The sequence below is a fragment of the Pyxicephalus adspersus genome, chromosome 3 (assembly GCF_032062135.1).
Source record: "Pyxicephalus adspersus chromosome 3, UCB_Pads_2.0, whole genome shotgun sequence".
NCBI classification, from domain to species: Eukaryota; Metazoa; Chordata; class Amphibia; order Anura; family Pyxicephalidae; genus Pyxicephalus; species Pyxicephalus adspersus.
In genome coordinates, this window is record NC_092860.1 from 134,151,201 (window position 1) to 134,166,673 (window position 15,473).

Genomic DNA, 15,473 nt, shown 5'->3' on the forward strand with positions numbered 1-15,473 from the left:
CTTCCCAATTATTCACTTTGAGATCATTACAAAGAACAAGAGGGCACTCTTTACGTCTGGAGGAAAAGAAGTTTAAGCTCCGGATAAGGAAGGGATTCTTCTGTAAGGTCTGTGAAAATGAAATTGGCTCCCTCAGGAAGTTGTTTCAGCAACTACTATAGATTGTGTTAAGAAAAAACTGGATGCTTTTCTAGAAGCACAGAATATAACTGGGTATTAAGGCTTTAAAGTAAAGATAACAGAAACCATTGATCCAGGAAACATTGAATTGCCTCATGGAACCAGGAAGGATATTTTTTTCCCTGTTGAAGCAAATTGTACCAGGTTTTTTTTGCCTTCCTCTGGATCAACTATGTCTATAGGGTTTTATTTTTGGGGTTTGTTTATTTCCCTAGTGGTTGAACCTGATGGACTTTTTGATGTCTATTTTCAACCTGACTAAGTAACTATGTGACTAACTACTATTGGCCATCACAAACGATCTAAGTTAATCTGCAATGATACAGAATGGTTTCTCAGCTATATAGTACAACATGCTCAGCCATGCAAGTCTAAGGACAAGGCTGCCTAAATTGTAGGCAATGCAGATGTACATCCTAGGCAATGTAAGTTCCATGAGTACTGTATTTAGGCTGTTATGTTTGCACAGTTTTACAACAGGCATACTCTACTATAAAAATAAACTCTCTAACATTTTATATTATGGGGTATTTAAAGCAATAAGCCGCCAGAAACAGAAGTGCTTAACTAAAGAAAGATGGCCATATAATGGACATTTGGGGAGTGTTAATATACATCTGTTTCCCGCTTCATAATGATTGTGTATTCCACACAGAACTGTCTAAATTTGAAAATGACAAGTGAGCTGCCCTAATGTCTTCCATTTTACCATCTACCACGATCCAAGTTCATATCTCCTTTACCTGTCTTGAAGTTCTGATGCAGAGGTCTTATCTGGGCGCTGATATATTAGTTCTTCTGGCTAGAAGATAAATAATTATACATATTTTAATCAATTGTTAACAAAACCACTCTATACTCTGGAAAGTCTACCTTAAATTGTACATGTAGGGCATTTTGAAACCTCTTTATAAATACCTGCACACTGGCCAGTCCTGGATTCGGATAACTTCGTGAGAAGAAGGCTTTCCATTGGTTGGGTCGGCCTGTGTCAAAACTTATACTCATCGGAGAATCATATTGCTGTACATTAAACCAGATCTAAAAGGAAGACGGCAAACAATAAATATCTGATTACATAGAAATATAACAGAGAAACCAATAAAGTATATATCAGGTATTATTTTAGACAGATACCAGAATATAGAAAATAAAATGCTACTTATATGCAAGGATCAATGGGAAAAAAGCCTCAAATTGGTTGCTAGCGGAAAGAATCCCCCCTACAGAGGAGGCTACAATGCCACCTTTATAGGCAACTAACATCATTAGAATCATGCAGACATTATTAAATAGGAGGTTACTCAGAGACAGTTCAAAGAACCCCTAGCAATCTCGGGAGAAGCCCTGGTTGAGAATGGCTGGACTTCAGGCAGGTTTTTGTAACTCCCCGTGAACATTTCTACTGTGTGGCCCAGAGATACCAGTGTGATACAAGGACAAGAGATGAGGGGGAATGAGACAGGTAGTCACAGACAGCAATAAAAACCCACAGAATGTCCTAACCCTTACACACTCTATGCAAAACAAAAAGCAGCATTTTGTTTGGATTTGTTTAACAAAGTTCTCTAATAAATGTAAACTACTTCCACCAAACCGTTCACTATGAAGGATAACTTTTTCCTGCTGAGATAACAGAACCCCTCCACCATATACTGACATAACGTAAGGACATTCAGGTCTGTATAAGTAATAATGATTAGTAGAAGACATAAAACAGAGACAAAAGCGTCACCTGCTGGCTAAAAATGAATCTAGAAAATGAGCTGGGGTTTATCAACCTGAGTATTTCTTTTTATTTTTTAGCTCTGACAAATAAAGGAAATATATACAAAACAAGTAAAAGAACAGATAAGTAAAATTATATAAAAGAACATTTCAACAACACAGTACTGTGCACAGATGGTAGTTCTGAGCAGAAGAGCTCACAATCTAAACCTCCGCACCACAAAACAGAATTTCATAATTACTCAAACGATTAATAATTCAAAATCAGCTGGGCATACTTACATTGTCAGCATTAATCAGACAGCTGACACTCTGCAACGGACAGAAAGTATCATACTGACCATAGAAGCAGCCATTGCTTGGATTCCATATGATATATTGGTTCTGCTCTAGTGTTAGTACATAAGCAGTGGGGCCCTGTAAAAGATGAATTCTTTAGATTCAAGTAAAAGTCCTGTTTTAACATTATTAAGGCAACTAGCAAAGCTGACATGAGAGATTCTGTATACTATAGTATTATATTGTCTACATGACATGCAAGCCAAACCCAGAACTAATAATAAGTCACCGGAGGCCTAATAGAGCCAACCTGCAGAAATGGCCACTCCCACATGAAACGCTAAATCAAATGTTAAATCCCCTAATGTACCCTCCACATTTAGAACAAAGTCATTGTTCTGTGCTGCCTGGAGGTCAACCAGGAAGATAAACTAGTTAATGTGAATAGTGATTGTTAATATAATACCAGGCACTCAAGCAATAGACGTTTTATATCTGTCATCAGTAATACAATGTACTGACCGCATACCTCTGGTATGGCATTGCCAATGAGAAGCCACGCCTTCTTCCCCATGGCTAGGAAATAATTACAGAGGAGAACTGCATGTTCTTCTTCATCACCAGCCAGGAGGTCGAGGAATTGCTGAATAGGAAAAAAGAGAATAGACTACATAAGATTTTTTTTTTAGATCCATGTTTATAGAGATAACTCCCTATGACTCACTTCTGGAAAACAATTCATTCTTAGAACATATTCTTAAAGTTAAATGTACTTATCCTGGCTAGGGGTAACGTATTACAAATTGTTAAAGTGCTGGGACTGAGATAATGACTTCTGCTTTAAAATTTAGGGATGAATTGCACCACATTGCCTGCACCTACAATGGTCAATGAGTTATTGTATTTAAGCTCATGTATAGCATGTTTAATGTAAATGCTTGAAAATCTATAGCCTGGCTTACCTGTCTGTAGAAATATAAAAACATTTATTACTGATGACTTTTTTTTAAGTGTGCAGGGCCATAGGGTTGTCATCCTCAGTCTTGCTTTACTACTGACCCAGAATGAGAAGATATCAGGGGTCACACTTTGTACCTACATAACAGTACCACCTACTTGTTTCTATAAGTAAGATCATACTGGATATGGCTGGTTAAAAACCTGCAGAGCAAACCTTTTATACAAAGTTTTGAGATTCTGAGAAAGTTTGCACTTTTTTAGACTTTTTCACAGTATTCTACTGTTAAAAATCATTCCCTTTTCTTGTTAAAAATGGGACGAAAAAACATTGGCTGAAAAAGGACCCTGTACGTCCACACTGAAGTTTGAACTAAAGCTCAGTACCCATATTGTGTGTACATTGAATGCCCTTCTGCTATCATGACTGCACTTTTATTAAATTATAAATATTACATGCTGCATATACTCACATCTGATGTGCTCCACAAATTACAAATCCCTGCAAACGACACATTGTCTGGCAGGAAGGGTATAAGGGAGACATAGCGAGCCACTAGTTCCTGAGGGCAGAAAACAGAAAACTTCCATTATGACACACAACCAACACAACATGCAAATACTCATCAAGATCAACCTCATAGAAAATCTTTCACAAGATAAACATGGATGCTGCTATTGCTGACTTTATTTTGCCAATTTAGTTCCCTGGCTATTATGCTGACCACCCGGCCACCATACTTTCAGAGTCATTGACCATGTTTTGTATGAATGTTTTGTAGATCAGGAATGTAAGAATTCATTATACTTGTTCTAGATCAGAGATTATTGATGCTATTGATTCAGCATGATAGCCATGAAATTACCAACATAGAATGAAGTCATCATAGGCAGCATCCATATTAATCTTAGAAAATGTTTACTTTAGGAACAGTAATGGTTACATTTTGAGCAGGCCAGATATGATCGCATACCAGATTCTTACTACTATCTGGGAAACCAGGGAAGAAATCTCATCCCAACCCATACCACAGAGACATATTGAACCCAGGTAAGGCAGCATTGTCACCCTAGACAGGAAGTGTGTTAGCTCTACAAAACATAACATTGGAAAAAAAAAGCTGTATTTCATTGAGGTACAGTTAGGTCCATAAATATTTAGACAGAGACAACTGTTCCACATACAAGCACCCCCCTCAAATCAACTCCAGGCCTTTTATCTGCTTAATTAATAATGTCATAACGAAGGAATTGCCCACACCAGGCCATGAAATAGCCATAAAAAAAAAGGCTTTAGTTCCCCACATTTTTATGCAATCTTTTTGTTCAACTCACTAAATTAACCTCCCTAGCGGTAACCCCGAGTGTGACTCGGGCTAGAAAAAAGTTGCTGAAAGTAGTGTGACTCGGGGTAGGTAAACCTATGGAAAGGTTAGTAAATACAGCGCTTACCTGATCCGCTAGAGTCCCGCGTCGTCCATCGCCGCGATCCCTGTCTTCTTCCTTCCGGCGTCTTCTGCACGCGATGAGTCACAGGGGAGTTCCTGGTGACGTTAATGCGTGTGTACGTTGCCAGCGGGGCGGGGCGGGAAATTCAAAATCCATTTGTATTGCATTCAATACAAAATAACTGTTGAATGCAATACATTGGATTTATATGTGTAAAAGCAGTACATTGTCGTTCATGAACATTTATTTTACAGTATAATATTATGAGTATAATATTTATTTTAAAAATATATATATATATTTTTTTAATTTATTATTTTCACATGATTTTGTGTTTCAAACTTTATTATACTCATACTATTATACTGTAAAAAAAAAATTTCATGAAAAACAATGTACGCTTTTAGACATATAAAACCGGAAAGAAATGAACCGCTAGGGAGGTTAAAGCTGAAAGTCTGCAGTTCAACTGCTTCTGAGTTGTTTAAAATTAATTATGGTAATGTACAGAACCAAAACTGGAAAAACGTTTCTGTCCAAATATTTATGGACCCATCTGTATATTGAGCAGGGATGAGAGCACTGCTTGGGATTTCAGTGCAATTCAAGCAAAGTGGACACAATGACAGAATCAATAGGAATGCTTTACACTTATCCAGCAGACATAATAAAATGCTTTCAATGGTATAATAAACTGACCTAAAGAGAGCAGATAAGATACGTTTATTGTTGGGTTTTAACCCCACAGCAAATTATGGTAATAATTCACTTTTGTGTTACTTACTGAAGTTGCTTGTATATTATTAGGGTTGGCTTCTAGAAGCTGCTGTGGAGGTTGTAAGGCCTTGATGTATCGAGTGATGAAAACTGTACTTCCATTAATGTCTATGACTGTTGTCAGGCACTGCCGGGTTGGGAATTTTAAAGCTGCTTCATTCTGGAATTTCTCTGCAGCCTGCAGTAACTTCTCATCTTCCCTGCTGTCAAACTAAGGATACCAAGGAATAGCAAAGCATCCATCAGATATTGTTTACCTTGAAGTCAGTACCCACATAAATATGTGCTTCTTGCATACATAAAACAATCTTTTGAAAATCAGCTTTTTGTCGTTTTAGTATCATCAGCAGTTTCACTTTATTGTGATGTGCTTAAGAAGAGAGTTCTGTCTCCAAGGTTGCATCCCAGCAAATGAGAATCTTATTGCAGGTAATATTCAACACAAGCATACCTTATTAAAGACACTGAAAAATTATGCAGCTTTTTAAAGCATCCAGAGATATGTCATTAGTTGGCCTTCAGAGACACTGACAATCCAATGTCATTACTATAGTTTAAAGCCACTTTTTAGGGGAAAGGGAGTCAATTAACCTACCAGCTTGTTTTTGTAGGGTGGAATGAAACCCATGCAAACATAAGTAGAAGAAACAAATTGCTATGCAGTGTCCTAGGAGCCCGGTGTACATGGCAGGAGTACATTCCCCAGAGCCACCCCTGGAACATATAAGTTTACTAAGCCCTCATCATACATCCAATATCTAAGAGATTGGCAATGTCAGTTTTTTTATTTAGCTGCCAGTGTCCGGGGTAGATTTCTACTCAGTTCTTGCATTACATAGGTTTGTGCTGTCTCTGTTACCTGCACAGGTCACAAGACACAATGAAGTGAAACAGATATAAAATTGACAATAATGACTCTTAACTCTCAATTGAAGGCATTTTATAACAATGATATTACTTTGCATAGATGATGTATTTAATGCCAGTCAATAGGCACGCTATGTATAATAAATACCTTTTCCCTGATGGGCTCTCCAGGCACAAGCTGAGGCTCAATAGTAATAAACAGAGTTAGGAAGGAGCCTTGGCTAAGGCTTCGGACTGATTCATAGCCTCCATCATTTCCCAAATTGCGCTGTTTACTGTATCCTAGTAGCACAGGGGGAGTGTCAATCCGGAAAGTTCCATCAATCTGTAAATAATACAGATTATGAAAATACAGAAAATGTATTATAACATTATTATTAAGCTCCATTTACATACTTTTCCCATTAGCTTAGGATTTCATGTATCTTTCTGCATTGACAAGAATACGTTAGACAGACCGTTCTTTATGTATATTACTGCTCATTTCCTGGAAACGGAACCACTGAGTATTACTGGTACACCTAACAAAATGTAATCATATATATTATTTTACCTTAAAACACAATTTGTAATTGTTTCTATATTTGTGTCAGGTGATCATAAAGCACATTTTTACATTTAGCATTAGAAAACTGGTATTTGCTTATCATAGCCAACTGATCAGCTTTTGTGCTACACTTACCTGTACTGTGGAGTTTTCTTATTCTCTTTTCTCCATGCTATAAAATATATCAGTTAAAACTGAACAAGGAAAGCTGGATCCTTTTGTGACTGCTGTGTTAGATGTGAAGATTCAAGAACACAGCAGAGACTTTACCATGAATTCCCATATGGTAGAAAACCAAATGCACTTTAAATTAATACTGGCCTACCAGAATCTATTTTGCCTTTTGGTGATAGGACTCCTTTTTCTTCTACTCCATAAAATCTCAAACCATCACACTTTTATTTTTGTTCATGTCTTTTGTAGAATTGTAGTTTCTCAAAGACCTGCACTTACTCTGGACTGAAAATATATTGTAGTAAATGGAATTCGGATAGATCCAAGCCAATGTCTCTCGACACGTGTATGAATGCCACTTCCTCTCTCCCGATCGTCCTGAAAGATAATATTTTTTCCATAAATTCAAACACGTTAAATTATGGGACTGATACATTACCATACGTAAGGGACAGCAAACAAAACTTATGCTATGACTTTTACAACTTACCTCCAATATATCAAAGCAGACTTCATCAAACACATTAATGAAAACATCGTCTTTCACTGACTGTAAACTTGTTGTGCTGTAATCACCATTAGGAGCCCTGGGAAAAAATACCAAATTGTGACCCAGGAACATGGTAAACAGTCAAAGGAATGACACTAACAATGTGCAACTGTAAAAAAAAACTGCACGTCCAAAATGTTGAAGAAGCAGGACATAACTTTTAAAACTGTGCTCAAAAAAGGCAGACAAGAGGGTGACAAATTATTCACTAGTATTGTTTGGAAGTGAAGATATTTTTCCCAATTACTTACTTACTGTTCTGCATATGACAAGCCATCTTGGTAGAGGTAGGGCTTTGCTTATTTATTTCAGAGTCTTCAAGCAAAGAAAACACTAAGCAGGATTTATCTAGATTTTCTGAAAATAGCAGTCAAATGCAGAAGTGCCTTTGAAAACCTTACACTATAGAAGATTGTAGATGAAGATTCATCTATGAAGCTGTAGGCACGAGGAGTGTCTAGGCACCTCACGTGGAGAAAGAGCTCCTATATGCTATATTAGTAGACAAAAAAGTATGTTTTCAGGGTACTAGGCTCAATGTTCCTATTATTTAGTGACAAATGATCTATACATAGTATAGGTAAAGATGCAAACAAATTACCATATAACTCTCAGCATAAACATGTATACCCAGTGTGGCCAAGCATATTGATTTATTTTAATAGACGTGGTGGGAGGTAGGGGTGGGCAACTATACCAGAAATGCTTATGTCTTAAAGGAGCATTAGTGATTGGACAAAATGTTACATGTCTAAATAGCATTTGCCCCAATGGGATGGCAGATGAGCCTTTGACACGGCTATAGGTTAAATATGGTCACCCAATCCAGCCTAATATAGTTGGATCAAGTTACTGTCAGGGTATGTCTATGGCAGCTCTTCAGAACCTTGAGCAAAGAAGAGCACCATAAATGAAAAAGCTAAGGATGTGTTGAAGTTGGGGTTTGAAACTTTACATACAGAGTACGAAGGAGCAAATCTCCTAAATCTGCATTGATCAGATGAACATTATAGCATTAAAGCCCTCCTATTTGCCAGGAGTGGTACTAATATGAAGTAAAATAGTAAATTCAAAACACAAATCCCTGTCCTGCTACTGTGTACAACTGTCAGAGGACTGAATTCCTTCTTACTTATATAATGGGGACACAGGAAAGGGAGATTGGATTGTGCTTATTTGGGGGATTGGAATCTGTTTATTTGAAAATCCTGGCCTGAACGTGGCTCATGAGGATTGGAGTTGGACACCTCTCTTTAAGACCAACAGTATTGGATTTGGCTTTCATTAAATTCGGCTAAATTGAATTTAATTTGTATCTTTTTTAAGCCAATGCTGCTATATTTAATGGAAGCCATGTGAAAAATCAGAAGTGTAGAGGGGGAATAAAAGTGTTACTATGACTTTATTGTAATGCAACACTGATGTCATTATTATTGACAGTTTTAAAAAGAATAGTGTAAATGTCAAGCCAAAAACTTTATTCGAGTTTTGTCCTGGTAATTCTAATTTCCTGTCCAGCTGAGAATAGTTTCACCAGACAGGAAATAAGTTAAATCTGCAACTGGGATAGAAACAAAAATAGAACAGGGTTCTTGTCTTCTACGCCACTAGGGAAATAATTTTTATTCCAGTGATGAGGATGGAGAGCTCCCCTCACTTCATTCAGGTAAAAAGGTGTCAGCAAGACAGGAAGTAAGACAAAATAATTCCAAGGAATGCAGTAAAGAGATTATAACCCTTCCCTACTCCATCCAAATCCAAGAAAAAAAGTATTGACTGGACATACTTTAACTCTCCTCTCCTATTGTGTGTTAATTCCCCCTCTTACTAGATTGTAAGCTCTTCGGGGCAGGGCCCTCTCCTTCAGTGTCACTGTTTGTATTTTTGTTGTTGTCATTTGCAACCCCTATTTAATGTACAGTGCTGCGTAATATGTTGGCGTTATATAAATCCTGTTTATTATTATTAATAATAATATCAATAATACTGTATCTGTGATAAACATTTTGTGAGTATAAAGTAGGCAATAAGTAATTGGAAAAACATATTTAGAAAATATAAAACTGCTTATTATTTTACATCATTGAATCAAATTACTAACGTATAGACGGGTGGGCAACTAATTTAAGTACAGGACAGCAAAAGCCGCCTACATATTTCTTCCATTGGGTTGTCTCTGCTGTTCTTGGGTATAAAGGAAGGCAGTGTGGACCTGATGATATGTAGTATCTATATTTAGAGACACAAGGCTGAGTCTGCAGGAGAGGTAGACCTCCTTTTATTTGGATTCAACACTTTTAATCATGAAGGTTCATGTGGCCATTACACAAGGAGGTCTGCTGTTTTCTGGAAGCACATGTAAAGCACATTACACCTGCTCAGATCTGCAAACACTGAAAAAAAGACTCAGAGTCCCAGTGATCACTGGGGTCTAAAATAAAGTATGCATAAAAATGGGAAGGTTTTATTTATAAAAATCAAGATTTTGTTGATAAGGAGAGGGGTAAAAAAAATAAAAGGCAAAATCTAACAGACAAAATTGTATCTTTATGCAAGTGGCATATACTAGCTAATAGCCAGGAAACCTTTAGAAAGAATACAGAAACCATAGTTCTATTTAAGAGAAACAGAGTTCCAAGGTGTTTTACTAATGATCTCATGATGACAGTAGAAAATGAGAGTACCATCCTGGACCAGATCTATTCAAAGTTTTCTGTATCACCCAGGTTCACTGATGATCTTAGTAACCAGACATTACTCCACTAAGGCATTAACTTGCTATTCAGATAAAAAGGAAATAGATATTTTGATGAAATTTTCTGAGTTATCTGGACATCTTTTCCCATGCAGTTCTACAACTATGTTTCCAAATGAACAATTATGTTTTTTGGTGATTTGTGTTTAGGAAAAAAAAACTTTAATAAAGGGAAAAGAAGAAATAAAGACTGACCGTCATACAGAATCTTGAACCTTCCCTTCCGAATACTTCCTAATATTCTGCTTACATCAGTTTATAACATATATATGCCCGTTCTTTTACAGAGCTCATAAATTATTATGAATTATTTTTAATTATTACATACTTTTTTAGTTCTGACACTGGCACTCATCATCTTTAGAGTTTTATTTACCTAAATGGCAGCTCAAGTTCTTCATTCCAGTTTGGATTTGGACCATCGGCTGTTGAGGTCTGACATACAGTACGCTGAAATGAAACTTCTACAAATGGCCGAACCAGCACCTGCAATACCACAGGAAGTATTTTTTTTTTACGTTCTATTCCAGATTGACACAAAACAAAATAATCACCAACTTTCCATAAGAATATTATGAAATACTTCGGTACAAGCCGAGACGCTATAGAAACATACCTACAAGTGTTACTAGACATTAAGACATTCTCTTACTTTTTCCTTCCAAAAATGTTACGATGTGTAACATCTTCATAAATTAAAAAAAGAAGCACAGAGATCTAGTGATCACTGGGTTTGCATGTGTTGATCATGATCCTGCTAAAGTCCTGTGCACAGTTCCTGTGTTATCCTTATTAGGCTAATTGGTCCTCCTAGTTATTAGTCTTGGACTACACAAGAATAAGTGTTTATTTTTTTTTTAAAGATGAAGAGAGAAAGTTTGAGTAGTTTAGCAAAATACAACCGGGCAAAGATGACACCACTCAAAAATACTGTATGCGGTCAGCTCACAAAAGTGCGTCCGCATTTCTTCTTGTGCTTGATGTTCTTTTGAGGGAATAAAATATGGGGAGAAATGGCAATGTATCAATAAATGGAAAAAAAATACACATATACTTGTACCTGATTAACTGACCACTCTGGAGACGAGCCCTGTCCTTGAGGGGAAGTTGTGGCTGTGAACATCTCATTAAATGATCTTGCAGATCTGGAAGGTTGTGTTTGTTTGCTTGTAAAAAAAAAGAAATTACAAAATTGTTTATTAGGACAAAAAGGAGGGAGGGGTGGATAAGTAACAATGTACCTGAGTTCACTATGACATGCTAAATTACTTATATAATAAGTCTAATATTTTTTTTACTGTCTATGATCAGTAAAAATAAATACATTGCGTCTGATTTAGTAAATCTTTCCAAGGCTGGAGAGGATACACTTATATCAGTGAAGCTGGGTTATCCAGCAAACCTAGATTAGACTTCTTAAAAGTAATTTACTATTTGTTAGCAAATGTTTTCAATCTTGGACCAGATCCATTCCAGGTTTGCTTGATCAACCAGCTTCACTGTGGAAAGTATATCCTCTCCAGCCTTGGAGAGCTTTCATAAATCAGGCCCATTTTATCTATCAGCTACCATCAAGGTGATATATGCAAACATCAATATGGGGATTCCATTAAAGGTTTACATCTTTACCAAGATGTTACTTTAATTATGTTTGAACTTTACACTCTCATTCTAAGATGTAATCGGATGAATGTAAAAGATGAAAACATTCGTCCAATGTATATCTTGTGAACATGCCCTAGTATGTTATGCTCTGCATTTATTGTTAAGTTCCAGAGGTATGTGATGCAGCAACAAATATGGTCACTATACAAGCTCTCCTACCTGGATGTCGGTTTTCTAATTGGAATGTCATAGGCGCGGATGACATTTACTAGGACCTTGATATCTCCATCAGACAGATTCTGAGCAGTCACCTTCTTTCTCTCCTTTCTCCTTGGCTTGAGTGGACGTTTTGGTTCAGCTAGCTTGAATAGGTCCATTCCTAGAATTCTGAGACATTGATGTAGAATGCTGCTTTTCAGAAAGTTTCACAAGAACTAGTTTTGCTACATCTACGTACACAACACTCCCCAGTGAAGTTTTTCAGAAATGGTATTGAAGTGGCATTATAATGTGTACAAAATTACCAGGAAGAAAAATGGTGCACTCACTGATTGCTCACTTCCTGTCCTGATGAAAGGGTGTAACAAGGACACAAAATGACAGGTTTCCCCCTTTGATATGGACACTGTAATGTAACCCAGTTACCTAGGCTAAGTACACACGTCAAATGATTCTTGCCCGACACAAGTAGTCATACTCTTTTCTGGTAAGAATCTGACATATGCACAGCAGAGGCCCGTCGTCATTCATAGATCTGTCAGGACGGTCAAGGGAGAAGACCACAGCAAGGTGCTGCTCGCTCGCTCTCCCTCCTATTCTCTCCTTAGAACAGAATGAAGCTGTGTGTACTCGCTCTAAATCTATGACTTTGTCCCTGGAAACGATAATGAAAGATCATTTCCATCAATGAAAATTGCATGTGTGTATGCAGCCATAGTAAAGTGCTAGTAAAGACCTGTAGAGGAAAACAGAACTAGGATCATAGATACCTATTTGGGGTCTCTGGAACTTTCTACAATGAGGGCATTGGCATGCAGACCGCAAACCCATATTGTGAGGCTTGGACATTATTCCTAATGATGGGTTTAGCATTCAAACCACAAAGTCTTGTTTGTGAAACAAGGATGTTTTCTACAAAAGGAGATCAATGTTCATACCAAAGATCAATGTGAGTGAGGTTTGGGCTTTGTCCACAATGAGGGGATTAGAATTCAGGCCATAGATCTTTCTTATGACACAGGGACATTGCCCACAAGAAAGCAATCAGCACTTAGGTCAAAGGTCTATGTTTAAAAGGCTGGGACATTACCAACAAAAAGCAGAATTATTATTCTGAAAATTGATCTTTATTTTTTATGCCAGATTTTGTTAATATATTATTTTATTTCATGTTCTTATATAGCACCCACATATTACGCAGTGCTTTCACTAACTGTTGGAGGAGCTCACAATCTAATGTCCATATCACAGTTAAAGGCAAATTTTGGAGGAAGACATGTTACCTAACAGTATTTTTTTATGGGAGGATACTGCCTGGAAGCCCATGCAAAACATGGGGAGAACATACAAACCTTATGCAGATAATGTCCTGAGTGGGGCTGAAACTTGTCAACCCCGATGCCTCAAGGCCGGAGTGCTAGCCAATGAGCCACCATGCTGCCCACAATGACAGGTCAGCATTTAGGTCAATGATTCTTGTTTATGAAGCATTCCATACCATTTCCAAAGACTTCAGTAAGGATTGCACTGTAGACTGACACTGTGGTTACTAATGTACAAAACTTTACCATAAAGTTGTTAAATTAAAGATGATAAAAATGATTAATAGATTTAATGAGAAGATAATGATTTTAAAGTCAGTGCTTGGGACTAGCACTATGTCATTTTGTACATAAATTAAAAAAAAAAATGTAAATTTTGAATCAGCAGCACTCTGGTCAGAGTCCTATCATAGAATGTCCTGCAGATTACAGTTTGCGTTCAGCATAGAAGTGATGGATATGTTCTATAAGTTGTTTCATTAAAGAATCCGGGGGGTGCAAATGTTCTAGAAGTTGTCTCATTAAAGAACCCTGGGGGTCCAAATGTCCCCTAATACAGTATGTAACTGGACAGCCACATTAAACACACATCAACCATGCTTGCAAATATTAAAGCTTGCACAGCATGCGGGAATGTGTAATATGATGATTTATATTAGTGATTAAGGGCTCATGTTCCAAAAAGTTATAATTCTAAAGAGTTGAAACAAATATGCTATATATTTTTTACACTTGTTTAATTTAGTTTTATGAGAAACAAGAATTGCTGGGGGAGGCAAAAGAGGTCACATGAATAGTTTGTCCTACAAATTAAATTTTTTTTATATACATATAAAATTAAATTATTTCAGTATATCAACTTTATGGAAACAGTTTTGTTTATATAAAACATAAAGGCAATAACCAAGAGGTGAGCGCTGAAGCATAAAAAAATCAATATATAAGAAATGTGAAGTACAGCAATGCTTCTGAGAATTGCTCTCACGCCAAGGTCTACTCTTGGTTTATAGCCAGATAACTTATTAAGAGTCAGAACAATAGATAACATACCCGGAGCCACTAGAACTCAATACAAAGGCAAAGCAGAAGAAGAGTGTAAACACAAGTTAATAGTTATGCTTCAACAAAATCAGATTTAAAACTCTAGGCAAATAGCTATATATACATATGAAACATATATATGTGATCTGTTATAGTTAATAAGCTGTATAGCTCATTTTGTTTTTTGAATACAGAACATAACTTATAGAATGTTTTTTTTTTTTTGGTTTCAATCCTGATACCCTGTAATGTAGCGATGTTGACATCTACCAAGAAACACATGTAGGTACCTAAATACAATTCTTCTGCTCCTTATTACTGGTTTGATATAGGCCATTAATGTAGAATAGCAAGTGAGCCTGGAGCCGGTGGCCACAGGAGTAGGGCACTATTTTCAGAGCAGTTAAGTCAGTTTTTGCACTTACTAAGGGATGATTTTTTACTTTGGATAGATTTCTGATCGGATCAAACCTAGTTAAAGATAATTACATAGGCTTCCAACTGATTATTAGCAACTGATTCTGTACATGGATCATTTGTAAAGTGATCAGACGTGTTGGTAAATCCTGATCGAAAGTGTTTTGTTATGTGATATAATGTCACTTTGTACCATTATGTGTTTGCATTGCAGAAAGGGACAGACAGGTTTAATTTAACCAATAATATACTATGCAGAGCATTGTTCCTAATATACCAAGCTTGTTACATAAAAAAAAGACCTAATGTGTACCACTAAAACATGTTATGGTCAGCCCCCATGTGTTTTCACCCATATATACGGACTATAAAAAGTTCCTATAAAAGTACTAACGCTGTCAAAATGCAAGAGCAAATGTGAAGTAAACAAAAATAAACAACATATTGTGTTTAACTCAATTCCTGGCACAAAGCACGCTCGCCAAATGTCTTTTTTATGAAAGGTGCCTACGACTGACCCACCTGCCCCCCCCCTCACATGTCAGGAAATTCCTGTCAGTATCAATGGTCAGTGGGCTCCTCAGGGGTTGGGGCTTATTTTCTACT

At 36.9% G+C, this 15,473-nt stretch overlaps 1 protein-coding gene across 1 annotated transcript in view; it reads right to left on the reverse strand.

The window, feature by feature from the left end:
* Window positions 1-15,473, reverse strand: part of CC2D2A (coiled-coil and C2 domain containing 2A) — a 54,618-nt gene that overhangs the window by 4,247 nt on the left and 34,898 nt on the right. Inside the window, exons 23-34 of the mRNA XM_072406420.1 lie at window positions 12,088-12,255; window positions 11,324-11,429; window positions 10,640-10,749; window positions 7,449-7,545; window positions 7,238-7,336; window positions 6,386-6,562; window positions 5,378-5,581; window positions 3,618-3,707; window positions 2,717-2,830; window positions 2,191-2,325; window positions 1,099-1,221; window positions 924-982 (exon numbers count right to left, since the gene is read on the reverse strand). Of these exons, the coding sequence (XP_072262521.1) occupies window positions 924-982; window positions 1,099-1,221; window positions 2,191-2,325; window positions 2,717-2,830; window positions 3,618-3,707; window positions 5,378-5,581; window positions 6,386-6,562; window positions 7,238-7,336; window positions 7,449-7,545; window positions 10,640-10,749; window positions 11,324-11,429; window positions 12,088-12,255 (1,482 nt within the window). The remainder of the gene's footprint in view (window positions 1-923; window positions 983-1,098; window positions 1,222-2,190; window positions 2,326-2,716; window positions 2,831-3,617; window positions 3,708-5,377; window positions 5,582-6,385; window positions 6,563-7,237; window positions 7,337-7,448; window positions 7,546-10,639; window positions 10,750-11,323; window positions 11,430-12,087; window positions 12,256-15,473) is intronic.